The 14,043-nt window shown below is 37.8% G+C and overlaps 1 protein-coding gene across 1 annotated transcript in view; it reads left to right on the forward strand.

Moving 5' to 3' along the window:
* Window positions 1–14,043, forward strand: part of FAF1 (Fas associated factor 1) — a 387,465-nt gene that overhangs the window by 82,863 nt on the left and 290,559 nt on the right. The window contains exon 4 of the mRNA XM_081087160.1: window positions 1,097–1,302. Within this exon, the coding sequence (XP_080943286.1) occupies window positions 1,097–1,302 (206 nt within the window). The remainder of the gene's footprint in view (window positions 1–1,096; window positions 1,303–14,043) is intronic.

The raw sequence follows: 14,043 nt of genomic DNA on the forward strand, positions 1-14,043 counted from the left end.
GAAGAAATGAAAGGCTGTTGTAGCTAGTAGCGTAGAGAGATGGAGGTAGTATAGCAGAAGATAAGACTGGAAAGGTAGATAGGTTCAGATCATACAGGACCTTGTATGCCACTTTAATTATTTAAGTGAAGCGCAGAGGGAGTATGAAAGGACTAGTTAGATGTGGGAGTTGAGAGAGAAGAAAGGGTCAAAGTAATGTCAGAGGTTTCTGGCTTGGGAAGCTGATATGAGTAATATTGGAGAAGAATCATTAATGAGTTACAACTTTGGATAATACTGAGTTTGAGATCTTACTAGGTACCAGGCATTGTGCTAAGCTCTCATGCATATTATCTGATTTAATCCTTACAAATATAATATTTTAGAACCAGGATTTTATTTTTATTTTTTAAGAAGGGAAATATTGGAACATATTTAAATGTTTTTGAGAAGAATCCAAGATAAGGAGTTGTTGAAGATACTGGAAAGGAAGGGATAATAATCCATAATGTTAAGCTAATGAGAAGATGGTTTCAGATTTGCATAGATAGAACAATGTCTTCTCTATTTTATAAGAAGAGAGGAAGAGTGTGCATATGTGGGTTAGTTTATAGATATGATTTTAAAAAGTTTAAGGGAATTTTCTCTTGATGGCATTTGTTTGTTTTCTCTGCAAAGTAGGAAAGAATATCTTTTATGACCGAGGAGTGAGATGGGGAGAATGGAGGGTTAAGGAAGGTGAAGTTTTGAAATAGTTTTTGTGAAAAGTAGAGTTTATCAAATAATGATTATTTGAGAGTGAGTAAAGATACTGTTCTTAATTCAGAGTTTAAAATAATGTTTTACCAACATCATAACAACATAAGGCAAAAATCTAATTGCAAATGCCATGTATGATACTGCTGATAGACAGAAAAATGAGGATGGGACAGAGAATAATGTAGTCTTCAGTCATTTGGAAAGATTTTGTGGAGGAAGTAGAACTTAAGATTAGGTGTGGATGTATAGGTAGGTAAATTTGATAGGAAGAACAGAAAACAAGTATGGAGCAGGTTCTTAGTGGTAATTTGTAATGATTTGGTTGATGATAATCCTTTTTTTAATGTTAATATTTCAGTGACTATGGAAGTGAAACTATATCAGGACCTGCATTTGACCCAGCAAGTCACCCAGCTCCAGCTCCTGCTCCCTCTTCCTCCTCGGCATTTCGACCTGTAATGCCATCTAGGCAAATTGTAGAAAGACAACCTCGGATGTTGGACTTCAGGGTTGAATACAGAGACAGAAATGTTGATGTGGTACTTGAAGACAGCTGTACTGTTGGTAAGGTTTTCCCTATCACAAAGCCTTCGTAAGTTAATAGTACAGTAGGTAAACATTCAGTTTATATATTTTTTCTTTTGGGTTGACTGCCAACAAGGAGAACAAAAAATGAATGGGATGGAATGCGAAGGGAAGAATAGTCTGTGTTTGCCAATGAAACACAATCATTTTCTCATACACATTATTTATTGTGCTCTGTTTTTAAATACTGTGTTGAGGTTGAGGTAAATTTGAGAATAATTTTTTGTTCCACATATATGATGCTGTTTTAGCACAGGTGGAAATCAAACATCTAGGACAAGGGTGGGCAAACTTTTTGACTCGAGGGCCACAATGGGTTCTTAAACTGGACCGGAGGGCCGGAACAAAAGCATGGAGGGAGTGTTTGTGTGAACTAATATAAATTCAAAGTAAACATCATTACATAAAAGGGTACAGTCTTTTTTTTCAATAGTTTTATTCATTTCAGACGGGCCGGATTCGGCCCGCGGGCCGTAGTTTGCCCACGGCTGATCTAGGAGCTTAAGAAATGCCATAATTATTAGGTACATTGAATATAGGACTTTATAGCTGAAGTTCACTTACTTTTCATACTATGAGAGAAGAAATAAGACATATTTTTATCACTCCTTCTCTCTGCCAGCTGGATAAATACTTCAGTACTATTCTTTCAAAGGAAACTCAGAGTGTATGCCTGCCATCTGTAGAGAAGCTATGTTGAACTCATGTTTAGTTTAGATTATTTGAAACATATTCATTGTAGAACCAGAAGTTATATTAATTTCTATTTTAATATAGTTTTGACTTAAATCTAAATACCAGCTATTTCTGAAATTTTGTATTTGTTCCTTTTTGAAGAGATTCTTTCCTAATTTTATTAATTTATTACAGAGAAAAGCAAGGCTGTTAAAAGTATGATCATTCCCAAACATGAATCAGATTGTTATTCTTTACTTAAAGCCATTTAGAAACTTTCCATTGTTTTTAAAAATTCAAATCTTTCAACAGGGCTGTAAGTCCCTGCTACATTTCTAGTTTTCATCTGTTATCATTCTCTTTATAGCTTACTATGTCTAAGTTGTAATGGACTTACTCAGTTTTTTTAATAGGTTCAGGACCGATGTACTTATTCCTTCTTCTGCCTAGATTCCTCTCCTAGTCCAGCCATTTCTCCCCATGCCCATCCCTGTGCCCTCAATTATTATCTTATACATTCCGTTAAAAAATTGTGGTTAAAGTCCTAACCGTTTTGGCTCAGTGGATACAGCGTCGCCCTGCGGACTGAAGGGTCCCAGGTTCGATTCCGGTTGAGGGCATGTACCTTGGTTGCAGGCACATCCCTAGTGGGGAGTGTGCAGGAGGCAGCTGATCGCTGTTTCTCTCTCATTGATATTTCTAACTCTCTATCCCTCTCCCTTCCTCTCTGTAAAAAATCAATAAAATATATTTTTAAAAAATTGTGGTTAAAAAAAAAACCCCACATAACATGAGATTTAAGTTCTTAACAAAATTTTAAGTGTGCAGGATAGTTTTGTGTACTATATACACATTGTTGTACAGCAGATCTGTAGAACTTTGTATAACTGAAACATTGTATACACTGAACAACAACTTCCCATTTTCCTCTTTGGCCAGCCTTTGGCAATGATCATTCTACATTCTGTTTCTATAAGTTTGATCACTTTAACTGCCTCATATAAATGAAATCATACAGTATTTGTCCTTCTATGTCTGGCTTATTTCACTTAGTATGATATCCTCAAGGTTTATTTGTATTGTAGTATATTATGGGATTTCCTCCTTTTTTAAAGGCTGAATGATAGTCCATTGTATGTATATGTCACATTTTCTTCATTCATTCATCTGTTGATGGACAGGTTGTTTCCACCTCTTGGCTATTGTGAATTATTCTGTAGTGAACATGTAATTGCATATCTCTTTTAAGACCCCTCTTTCCATTATTTTGGATAAATTCCCAGAATTGGAATTGCTGGATCATGTTAGTTCTATTTTTAATTTTTAAATAACTTCTGTACTCTTTTTCCATAGTAGCTGCTTCATTTTTCATTCCACCAATAGCGCCCAGGGATTCCAACTTTTCATCCTTGCAAACACTGCTGTTTTTCGGTTTTTAGTTTTTAATTGTTGTTGTTTTGTTTCTAAATATAATGGCCATCTTATGAGGTAGAAGATGATATCTCATTTTGGTTTTGGTTTGGATTTGGATTTTCATGATAATTGGTAATGTTGAGCATTTTTTCACATACCTGTTGGTCATTTGTATGTCTTCTTTGGAGAAATGTCTGTTCAGGTCCCTTGCCCATTTTTAAATTGGGCTGTTTACTTTTTTGCTATTGAACTGTAGGACTTCTTTATGTATTTTGGATATTAACTTCTGTCACATATATGGTTTACAAATTTTTTCTCCTGTTCTGAATGTTGCCTTTTCACTCTGTTGATTATTTCCTTTGCTTTAGAGAAGATTTTTGGTAATCTCACTTAGTATGATACCTTTGTTGTCTATGCTTCTGATGTCATATCCAATAAATCATTCCCAAGACCAGTGCTGTGGAGTTTTTTTCTGGGAGTTGTACAGTTTCAGAGCATACATTTAAGTATTTAATTTGAGTTAATTTTTGTGTATAGTATAAGGTAAAAGTCCAACCTTATTCTTTTGCGTGTAGATACCCAGTTTTCCCTGCATGATTTATTAAAAGAGACTATCTTTTCCCCATTGTGTAGACTTGTCTGTATTTTACATAATTTCCCTATAATGATCTTTCTAGAATATAAATCTTCCTATATATCTTTCAGTGATTTCCCTGTTTCCTATATTCTATTTTATTTGTCCTTTCCTGTTTTAGTTTTTTTAGAAAACTAATAGTCATCTTTGATTATCTCATGTAAATTTTTCCTCTTATGGAGCCTTTCTTGACTTCCATGGACATAGTTTAGTTGGTTTGTCTCCTATGATTCTATAAAAAGTAATAGAGACTTTTGCCCTAACCGGTTTGGCTCAGCGGATAGAGCGTCGGCCTGCGGACTGAAGGGTCCCAGGTTCGATTCCGGTCAAAGGAATGTACCTGGGTTGCGGGCACATCCCCAGTAGGGGGTGTGCAAGAGGCAGCTGAATCGATGTTTCTCTCTCATTGATGTTTCTAACTCTGTATTCTTCTTCCTCTCCCTTCCTCTCTGTAAAAAATCAATAAAATATATTTAAAAAAAAAAAGTAATAGAGACTTTTAAAATGGATTTTAAAATATCTTACTCTTTCTTTATGATTCAGGTTTCTCTTTTTAAAGACCAGGTCTTATTCTTCTACAAATTCTCTCTCTAAGCACAGTGTTTGGCACCAAGCAGTACCTGTTGAGAAATTAAATGGCTCAATAAATGAGTATATGTATATATTTATATGTACATTAATTCATCTGCCATTGGAAATTTAAAACATATTATAGTTTTTGTGACGTGTAATATAATTCTTAGTTCTTAGATATAGTTTATCTTACTGTTATTTAAAGAACTGGGTAAATACTAATTTTTCTGTATATGTGTCAATGTAAAAATGCAAAAAGATGCTATAAAGAAAATGCAGTTTTCTATGTTATTGGAAAGACTAGGAAAAGACCAAGTATAAAAGCAAGCCTAAAGACAGCCAAGAACTTTATATCAGAGTGACACCTAGTGGCAATTGTATTGGCCTGTTAATGTTTTTAGTGTTCTGTTGCTGCAGTTTCATTTTATTATAATATCCTTCTATTTTAAAAAAAAATCTTGAATAAATTAAAAACATTTTTTTAAATTATTGGTTTTTCTATGAAATTACTATCTTGTGTGAAGTAGTGTGATATTGAGGGTAGGAATTATTGTGTATTGCAACTATAAGATCTAGCAGTGAATTGGATTTAACCTAACAAACAAGTATTTGTCCAATAAAGTTAGTTGAATCAGTGCTGTCAGCAAACTTTGGCTGGGCTCACTCAGCATAGCCTTAGTTTCATTTCTGGAATACAGCAGAAAAATAGGTCTGTTATTAGTTGAACCATTTGCCTTATTTTTTTTGTCCTTTCTGTTTTTAATCTAATTTCTGAAAACTACCTTTATTATATTGGATACATTTTAGTTTTAAACAGTGGTTCTCAACCTTCCTAATGCCGCGACCCTTTAATACAGTTCCTCATGTTGTGGTGACCCCAGATTTCATTGTTACAAATTGAACATAATTAAAGCATAGTGATTAATCACAAAACAATATGTGCTTATATATGTGTTTTCCGATGGTCTTAGGCGATCCCTGTAAAAGGGTCATTTGACCCCCAAAGGGGTCGCGACCCACAGGTTGAGAACCGCTGGTTTAAAAGTATCATATTGAGTGTGGAAATAGTTAAGACATTTAATTTAGCAAGTGCATTTTGAGCTTGAAAAAATAGTTCAGGATATTTCAAACGAATTTTTGTCTTGAATCTGTAAACATAGTTTCTGTTTTTGTTTTTTAAAAGGGGAGAATGATGATTGTTATTTTTATTTTAATATATTTTATTGATTTTTTACAGAGAGGAAGGGAGAGGGATAGAGAGTTAGAAACATCAATGAGAGAGAAACATTGATCAGCTGCCTCCTGTACACTCCCTACTGGGGATGTGCCCGCAACCAAGGTACATGCCCTTGACCTGAATCGAACCTGGGACCCTTGAGTCCACAGGCTGACGCTCTATCCACTGTGCCAAACTGGTTAGGGCTAGACTCTGTAACTTAGATTAACTGTAATTTTTAGCACATGCCTTAAACCTTCTGTGCCTTAGCAACTCTTTATGAGTCGTAAGCAAAATATAAGAGGTTGGTTTTTGCTATCAGTACATGTGAAAAGAAGGAAAGAGCAAAAATCTTATTCTGCCTTGTACAGATGTTGGGAGTATGAAAAGACAATCATAGCTTGTATTTTTGGGGAGGAAAGACAGCAAATGTGCATTAGTAACATTGTTCTTTGGTTCATTTATAAGTGTCTATTGACTCTATGCCAACAATTATGTACTCCCCAGATTATATTTAAAATCATTAAAAAATCTAAATAAGCATTATCTCAAACTGTGGTCTTAATGGGTATAGTTTATTTTTATTTATATATTAGAAATGTTTCTTTATCTAGCTTTACATTTTAAAATATGTACTTTGAGTAAAACTTTTTTAAAATAGAGAAGTATAGAAAGAGCAATGAGTATTTTGCCCTTTTCTCATTCTTAATTCCCTATTATCAGTTTTATTTATAGTTTAATATTGCTGTTTTATAGAAGGCCTTTAAAGTTAATGTTCTTTCAACTACTTTTATCCCCCATGTCACCTTTGTTGTCTTATATTTAAAGCAAGGCAGTGAAGATCAGAACCTTGATTTATGTTTTTTGACATCTTTACTTCCTGCCATTCATCTTTAGACTCTTCTTTCTTTGATACTTCCCTATAATTTTTGATTCTTTCTTTGAAATGTTCTAAAATAGTTTTTTTAAAAGAACATATATAGTAATGGCTATAATAGTAAATAACACAAGATCTCATATTTAGCAGCACTGCTGAAAATAAGGAAGTAAATTCCAAAGACTTTTGAAAAAATCAGATAGGTCATTTTATTATAAATATTTTTTTATTATTTTGGCGTTAAAATTATGCTAAGTTCTTGGAGTATACATTAATAAGATAGTCCTTATCTCAGAGGAATCCATGGTCTATATTTGGATAGGAGGTGGGAAGAATACATGGAAATAAAGGGCATTTATCTGTTCATTCACTCATTCATTCACACATACATACTCATATTACCCCTATACAGCAATCACTATGCTCACTGTTCCTATTCAGCTCTCAGTTTCTATACAATGCATACAACAACTGTGAGACAGACATTATTATCCCTGTTTCAAAGATGAATAAACAGAATTTCTGAACCACAAAATCAGCCTTAAACTGAGTCTAGAACTCATAATCTTTCCAATGAAACAATTTCTATTATGGAAGTACACACAAGGTGCTATGAGGATATTGAAAAAGAAGTAATTCAATTTTAGCTGGTGTTTTGAGGGTATGGGAAGGGAATAATTAGAGTTGTGGGGGTGCTCTGGAAAAATTTCAGAAAAAGGACTAAGCTATGAAAGAGATATAAGTTAAAATATGTCATGCAGACAAAGTGAGGGGAAGTTTATTCTAGGCAAGGAAAAGCACAGAGAAAGGAATGATAATGGTGTGTCTGGAGGATTGATGGGGAATATGCAGCATTGAGCATATATTTGGGGTTATACTTTTCATTTAGTTCAAAGTTAGCTTAAATAGAATCTCTCCTTTTTCACTAGAGACAGATTCATGCCTCCCTTCCCTCCTCTTACTCTGCCTCAGTCCCTGCCTCTGCCCTTTTATACTTACTGACATACTTAATTTCACATTGCCTTGAGATAGCCAGAACCTTTATCCCCATTTTCTAGATGTGAAAACTGACACAAGAGAATCAATGACTTCTTGGTTCATGGAGATTAATGGGTTTGGAGGGATTTGTAAAACCTACTAGTCTAGGAGGAAGGTCAAGATGGCACTATAGGTAAATGCGACACTTGCTTCCTCCCACAACCACATCAAAATTACAGTGAAAATACAGAACAACCATCATCAGAACCTCCTGAAATCTATCTGAATGGAAGCCCTACAATTAGTGAATTAAGGAAGAAGCCACATTGAGACTGTAGGAGGGACAAAGGCATGGAATGGGTTAGTCTGAAATCTCTGGTGTGTTTTTCATCAACAGGGATACCTTGGTAGTCCCCTGACCTGGTGACTTCCTGAAACCCTGTCTGACCCAATTTGCAGTCCTACCCAAACTGTTTGCTGTGGCTTTTCCATATGAATGCCCTGTCCTGGCTCAGGCTTTAGAATTTGCTAAAATCTCCCAAACAAGTAGCAACTGGCTCCATACCTCTCCATAAGTGGCCCCAGGCCTGACACTAGCAGCAGCTTCACAAGATTCACAACTTGGCTTCTCCTAGGCACCTCCAAGCCCATCACAAGTAGGAGCCATCTGCAAATTGGTCTGTAGCTCATGCCTGATGGCCCCAGGCAGGGCACAGGCAGTAGCTGACTTTTTACCTCCCAGAAGGCTCCAGAGCCAGTGCACCCGGAGGTTAGCTTCAGACCATGCCAATTTACAACCCTAGCACATCCATGAGTAACACACTCAAGGGGCGAACCCAGTGAGCACCAAAGCCCCATTGAAGCAAGTCCTGCTCCATAGGGGTATCTCCTGCACAACAGCTTTTCTGCTGTAGTTGCAGCTGGTACACACAGCCAGTAGGCCTGGTGGTCAATCCCTCCGAGTAACACCAACAGCAATCAAGGCTCAACTACAACAGGATAGTGCATACAGTTCACAGAGGGGTGCACTTGTAGTGCTCAGCTCAGGTGACTGGGGAAGCTGAGCCACTGGGCCCTACTTGACACCTACTACACAAAGCCACTCTACCAATTCCAGGAGACATAGCAGCTCTACCTAATAAATAGAACCAAACACAGAGAAGCAACCACAATGTGAGACAAAGAAACATGTCACAAATGAAAGAACAAGTAAGGGGGAGAGATCAACCAAAGGACTTATATGCAACATATAAGCCTAACCAATGGACACGGACAACAGGGGGGTGAGGGCATGAGTTGGGGGGCAGGGGGTAACGTGGGGATAAGGACACATATGTAATAATTTAATAATAAAAAAAGAAATCTCTAGAAAAAGAACTAAATGAATGGGAGCAAGCTACATGCCAGATAAAGAGTATAAGGATACTTAAGGAACTTTGTGAGAACTTCAAGGAACTTTGCTCATCAACGACATAAAAAAGGACTAGTCATAAATGAAGGATAATTTACAGGGAATCAAGAGTAGTGCAGAGGATGCCGAAAATCAAATTAGTGTTGTGGAATCAAAAAACACCCAATCAGCACAGGAAAAACAAAAATGAACCCAAAAATATGAAGATAGTGTAAGGAGCCTCTGGGACAGCTTCAAGAGTATCAATATTCGCATTGTGGGGTTCCCGAAGGAGAAAAAACTGAAAGCATATGTGAAAAAATAATGATAGAAAACTTCCCCTACCTGGTGAAAGAGATACACTAACAAATCCAGGAAGCACAAAGAATCCCAAACAACATGAACCTAATGAGGCACACACCAAGTTACATCATAATTAAAATGCCAAAGATTAAAGACAAAGAGAGAAGCTTAAAAGCATCAAGAGAAAGAAAGTCAGTTACCTACAAGGGAGTGTCCATACGGTTGTCAGCTGATTTCTCAACAGAAACTTCGCAGGCCTGAGGGAGTGGCAAGAAATATTCAAAGTGATGAAAAGCAAGGACCTACAACCAAGATTACTTTATCCAGCAAAGCTATCATTCAGAATTGAAGGTCTGATAAAGAGTTTCACAGATAAGAAAAAGCTAATGGAGTACACCACCAAACCAGTACTACGTGAAGTGTTGAAGGGTCTTTTTTAAGAAGAAAAATAAAACAGATCAAACATATGAACAATAAAATGGCAATAAATATATATGTCAACAATAGAAACTCAAAAGCAAAATAAATAAAGAATCTAATGAACATAATTACTGATGAATAAAATAGAATCAGAGACTTGGAAACATGGAACAGACTGACGAATCTCAGAGGGAAGGTGGAGGGAGGGCAGGAAGAGATCAACCAAAGAACTTATATGCATACTAGAGGCCCAGTGCATGAAATCTGTGCATGTGTAGGGTCCCTAGGCCTGGCCGGCAGTCAGGGCCAATCAGGTTCCCTGCCTCCTCCTTCCCTTGCTGCCCGCAAAATGTCACTGCGTGGTTCCCCCTACCTCTCTGCCTCCTCCTCTCACTCCTTCAGCACCCCGCTGCACCGCTAGTTGCCCGCCACGTCACCACCTCCCCGCCTCCTTCCCTTGCTGCCTGTGCACCACCACTGCATGCCTCCCCCCCCCCCCCCCAGTCTCTCTGCCTTCCCGCCTCCTCCTTCCCTTCCTCCCTCAGCACCCTGCTGTTGCTGCTGGTTCCCCACCATATTCTGCGCTGCCCCGTGATCAGCACACGTCATAGAGAGTGATCGAACTCTGGTCTCCTGGTCGAACTCCCGAGGGGACATGTTGCATATTAACCTTTTATATATATAGATGTGCATTACCCATGGACACAGACAGTAGGGTGGTGAGGGCCTGGGGTGGATGGAGCCAGGTGGAGGGTGCAATGGGGGGATATAAAGAGGGACATCTGTAATACGCTCAACAATAAAGATAAAAAAACACCTATCTAGTTTAACTCGGCAAGAATTAAGCAGTCTTTTCCATATTTTTGTCTTAAGGTCACTTAGTGGGTGCTTAAATACTTTTAGCAATGGTAAACTTATTAATTTCAGGCAGTGATTTTATTTATCAACTCTGACTATAATTTTTTTTTTGACTAGGACAATGGTGGCATTTATTGAGTAACTGTTATATCCAAGGAATTATGCTAATTACATGCATGATCCGATTTAACTTAATTTTGAATATGAAGGCACTGAGGTTCAGAAAGCTTAAGTAACTTCCATAGTTGCATATTCAATAATTGGTAGAGTTGGAATTCAAACCCAGAGCCTGTGTTTTAGTCAGTTTTTTTTGTTTTTAATTAAATTTATTGGGGTGACATTGGTTAATAAGATTATAGAGGTTTCAAGTGTACATTTCGATGATACATGATCTGTATATTGCATTGTGTGCCCACTACCCAAAATCAAATCATCTTCCATCACCATATATTTGGCCCCCTTTACCTTGTACTGTCTCCACCCCCCTTCTTTCTGGTAATCACCATACTATTGTTTGTGTCTATGAATTGCAGTTTTACATCCCACATATGAGTAAAATCTTACGGTTCTTAGCTTTTTCTGACTGACTTATTTCACTTAGCATAATATTCTCAAAGTACATCCATGTTGCTGCAAATGGCAATATTTCATTTTTTTTATGGCTGAATAGTATTTCATAGTGTATATGTACTATATCTTCTTTGTCCTTGATCTTTATAATCTATTAAAGGACACTTTGATTATCTCCATGTCTTGGACACCATGCATAGTGCTGCAATGAACATAGGGGTGCATATATCTATGTGAATAAATATTTTCAAGGTAGATACCCAGAAGAGAGATTGCTGGGTCATATGGTAACTCTTCTCTTAATTTTTAAAAGAAGTCTCTGTTGTTTAAATATTACATAGTATTACATTTGTCTCCTTTTTTCCTCATTGACCTCTGCCCGGCCACCCCTACCCCCCAGCATATGCCCTCACCCCCCTAATGTCTGTGTCCATTGGTTATGCTTACATGCATGCATACAAGTCCTTTGGTTGATCTCTTACCCCCTTCCCGCCACCCTTTCCTGCCTTTCCTCTGAAGTTCAACGGTCTGGTTGCTGCTTCTATGTCTTTGGCTCTATTTTTGCTCATCAATTTATGTTGTTCATTAAATTCCACAAATGAGGGAGATCATGTGATATTTATCTTTCTCCGACTGGCTTGTTTCACTTAGCATGATGCTCTCCATGTCCATCCTTGCTGTTGGGAATGGTAAGAGTTCTTTCTCTTTTACAGCATCTCTTAGATGATTAGTGACTTTGAGCATGTTTTCATGTCTCGTGGCCTTCTGTATGTCCACTTTCGAAAAGTGTCTAAGTTCATTGCCCATTTTTGATTGGATTGTTTATCTTCGTTTTGTTAAGATGTATGAGTTCCCTATAAATTTTAGAGATTAGGCCCTTATCGGATATAACATTGGCAAATATGTTCTCCCATCCAATGGCTTTTCTTGTTTTGTTGATGGTTTCTTTTGCTGTGCAGAAGCTTTTTATTTTGATGTAGTCCCATTTGTTTATTTTCTTATTTTCCATTGCCCTAGGAGCTGTGTCGGTAAAGATATTGCTACAACACATGCCTGATATTTTGCTGCCTATGGAGTCTTCTAAGATTTTTATGGTTTCCTGTCTTAAATTTAAGTCCTTTAACCATTTTGAGTTTATTTTTGTGTATGGTGTAAGTTGGTGAACTAGTTTCATTTTTTTGCATCTATCTGCCCAATTTTCCCAACACCGTTTATTGAAGAGACTGTGCCGGGAGCCGGTCCATCCTTGCTGTTTCAAGGGACCTGGCATATATGGCATACTGTTCTTAATATGTTTGCTCACCTTCTTGGCACTATGTGTTTTAACCAAGGTCTCTGAGAAAGGTTGTTTCCCCAGGCAGGGATTTTCCCCTGAAGTTAGGGAGGGAATAAAACCTTTTAACTAAGTGCCAGGCGGGTAATTAATCACTTTAACTATGAACAATCATGCTTAAGCTACATAATCTTTACTCCCTGGAATGGAGATAAGAAACGCCCTAACCTTTGTAATAGAGATTGATAGGATTGAATCAACTGGTATAAATACAGATGTAACAAGACAGAGAGAGACAGAAATTGGCACAGAACCTACACAGAACGTTCTCTAGAGACAGAAGAACTTCGCTGGAGAGAACATGGCAAAAGATCCTGGACAGAAACTGGCCTCAGAACCTAGAGACAGAACCTAGCGAGAGAACATGGCAAAAGATCCTGGACTGAACCTGACTACAGAAATTGGCAAGAGAACCTGACTAGAACCTGGTGACTGAACCTGGCTGGAGAACCTGGACAGAACCTGGCTGGAGAACCTAGCGAGGGAACATGGCTACAGAACCTGGCTGGAGAACCTGGAGAACCTGGCTGGAGAACCTAGCAAGAGACCATGGACACAGAACCTGGCAGGAGATCCTAAACAGAACTTCGCTGGAGATCCAGACCAGAACTTGGCTGGAGATCCTGGCTAGGCTGCTGATCAACTGAACGCTGTCTCCGTGTCATTCCTTCTTCGCCGACTCCGTCCACACCTTTGGGGACCCCTGGACCCGCTGGGGTTGGACCCCGGCAAGACTGTCTTGAGAAATCTATGATACACCAATAATGAACTCACAGAAAGAGAAGCAACAAAAATAATCCCATTTACCATCGCACCAAAAAAATTGAGATACCTTGGAATAAATTTAACTAAGGAGGTAAAAGAGCTCTACTTGGAAAACTATAGGACATTGAAAAAAGAGATAAAGGAAGACATAAACAAATGGAAGAGTATACACCGTGTTCATGGATTGGTAGAATCAACATCATTAAAATGTCCATACTACCCAAAGCAATCTACAGATTCAATGCAATCCCCATTAAAATACCAACTCATATTCACAGACCTAGAAAAATTTATATGGAATAAAAAAAAAAAAACAACCTGAATAGTCACAGCAATCTTGAGAAACAAGAACAACAGATGGATCACAACACCAGTCATCAAGCTATATTACAAAGCCACGGTTCTCAAAACTGCCTGGTCCTGGCACAAGAACAGACATATAGATCAATGGAACAGAACAGAGAACCCAGAAATTGACCCAAGCCATTATGCTCAATTAATATTTGACAAAGGAGGCAAGAGCATACAATGGAGCCAAAACTTTGACTGATTGACTATCTATCTATCTATCTATCTATCTATCTATCTATCTATCTATCTATTTATCTAAATTTGCAAAGTGTCCCCTCAGGAGTTCCACCAGGAGACCGGGAGATCGATCGCTCATTATGACGCGTGATGACCATCAGGGGGCGGTGCGGAACGAAGGAAAGTC

The sequence above is a fragment of the Myotis nattereri genome (genome assembly GCF_964212035.1).
Source record: "Myotis nattereri genome assembly, chromosome: 3".
Lineage (NCBI taxonomy): Eukaryota > Metazoa > Chordata > Mammalia > Chiroptera > Vespertilionidae > Myotis > Myotis nattereri.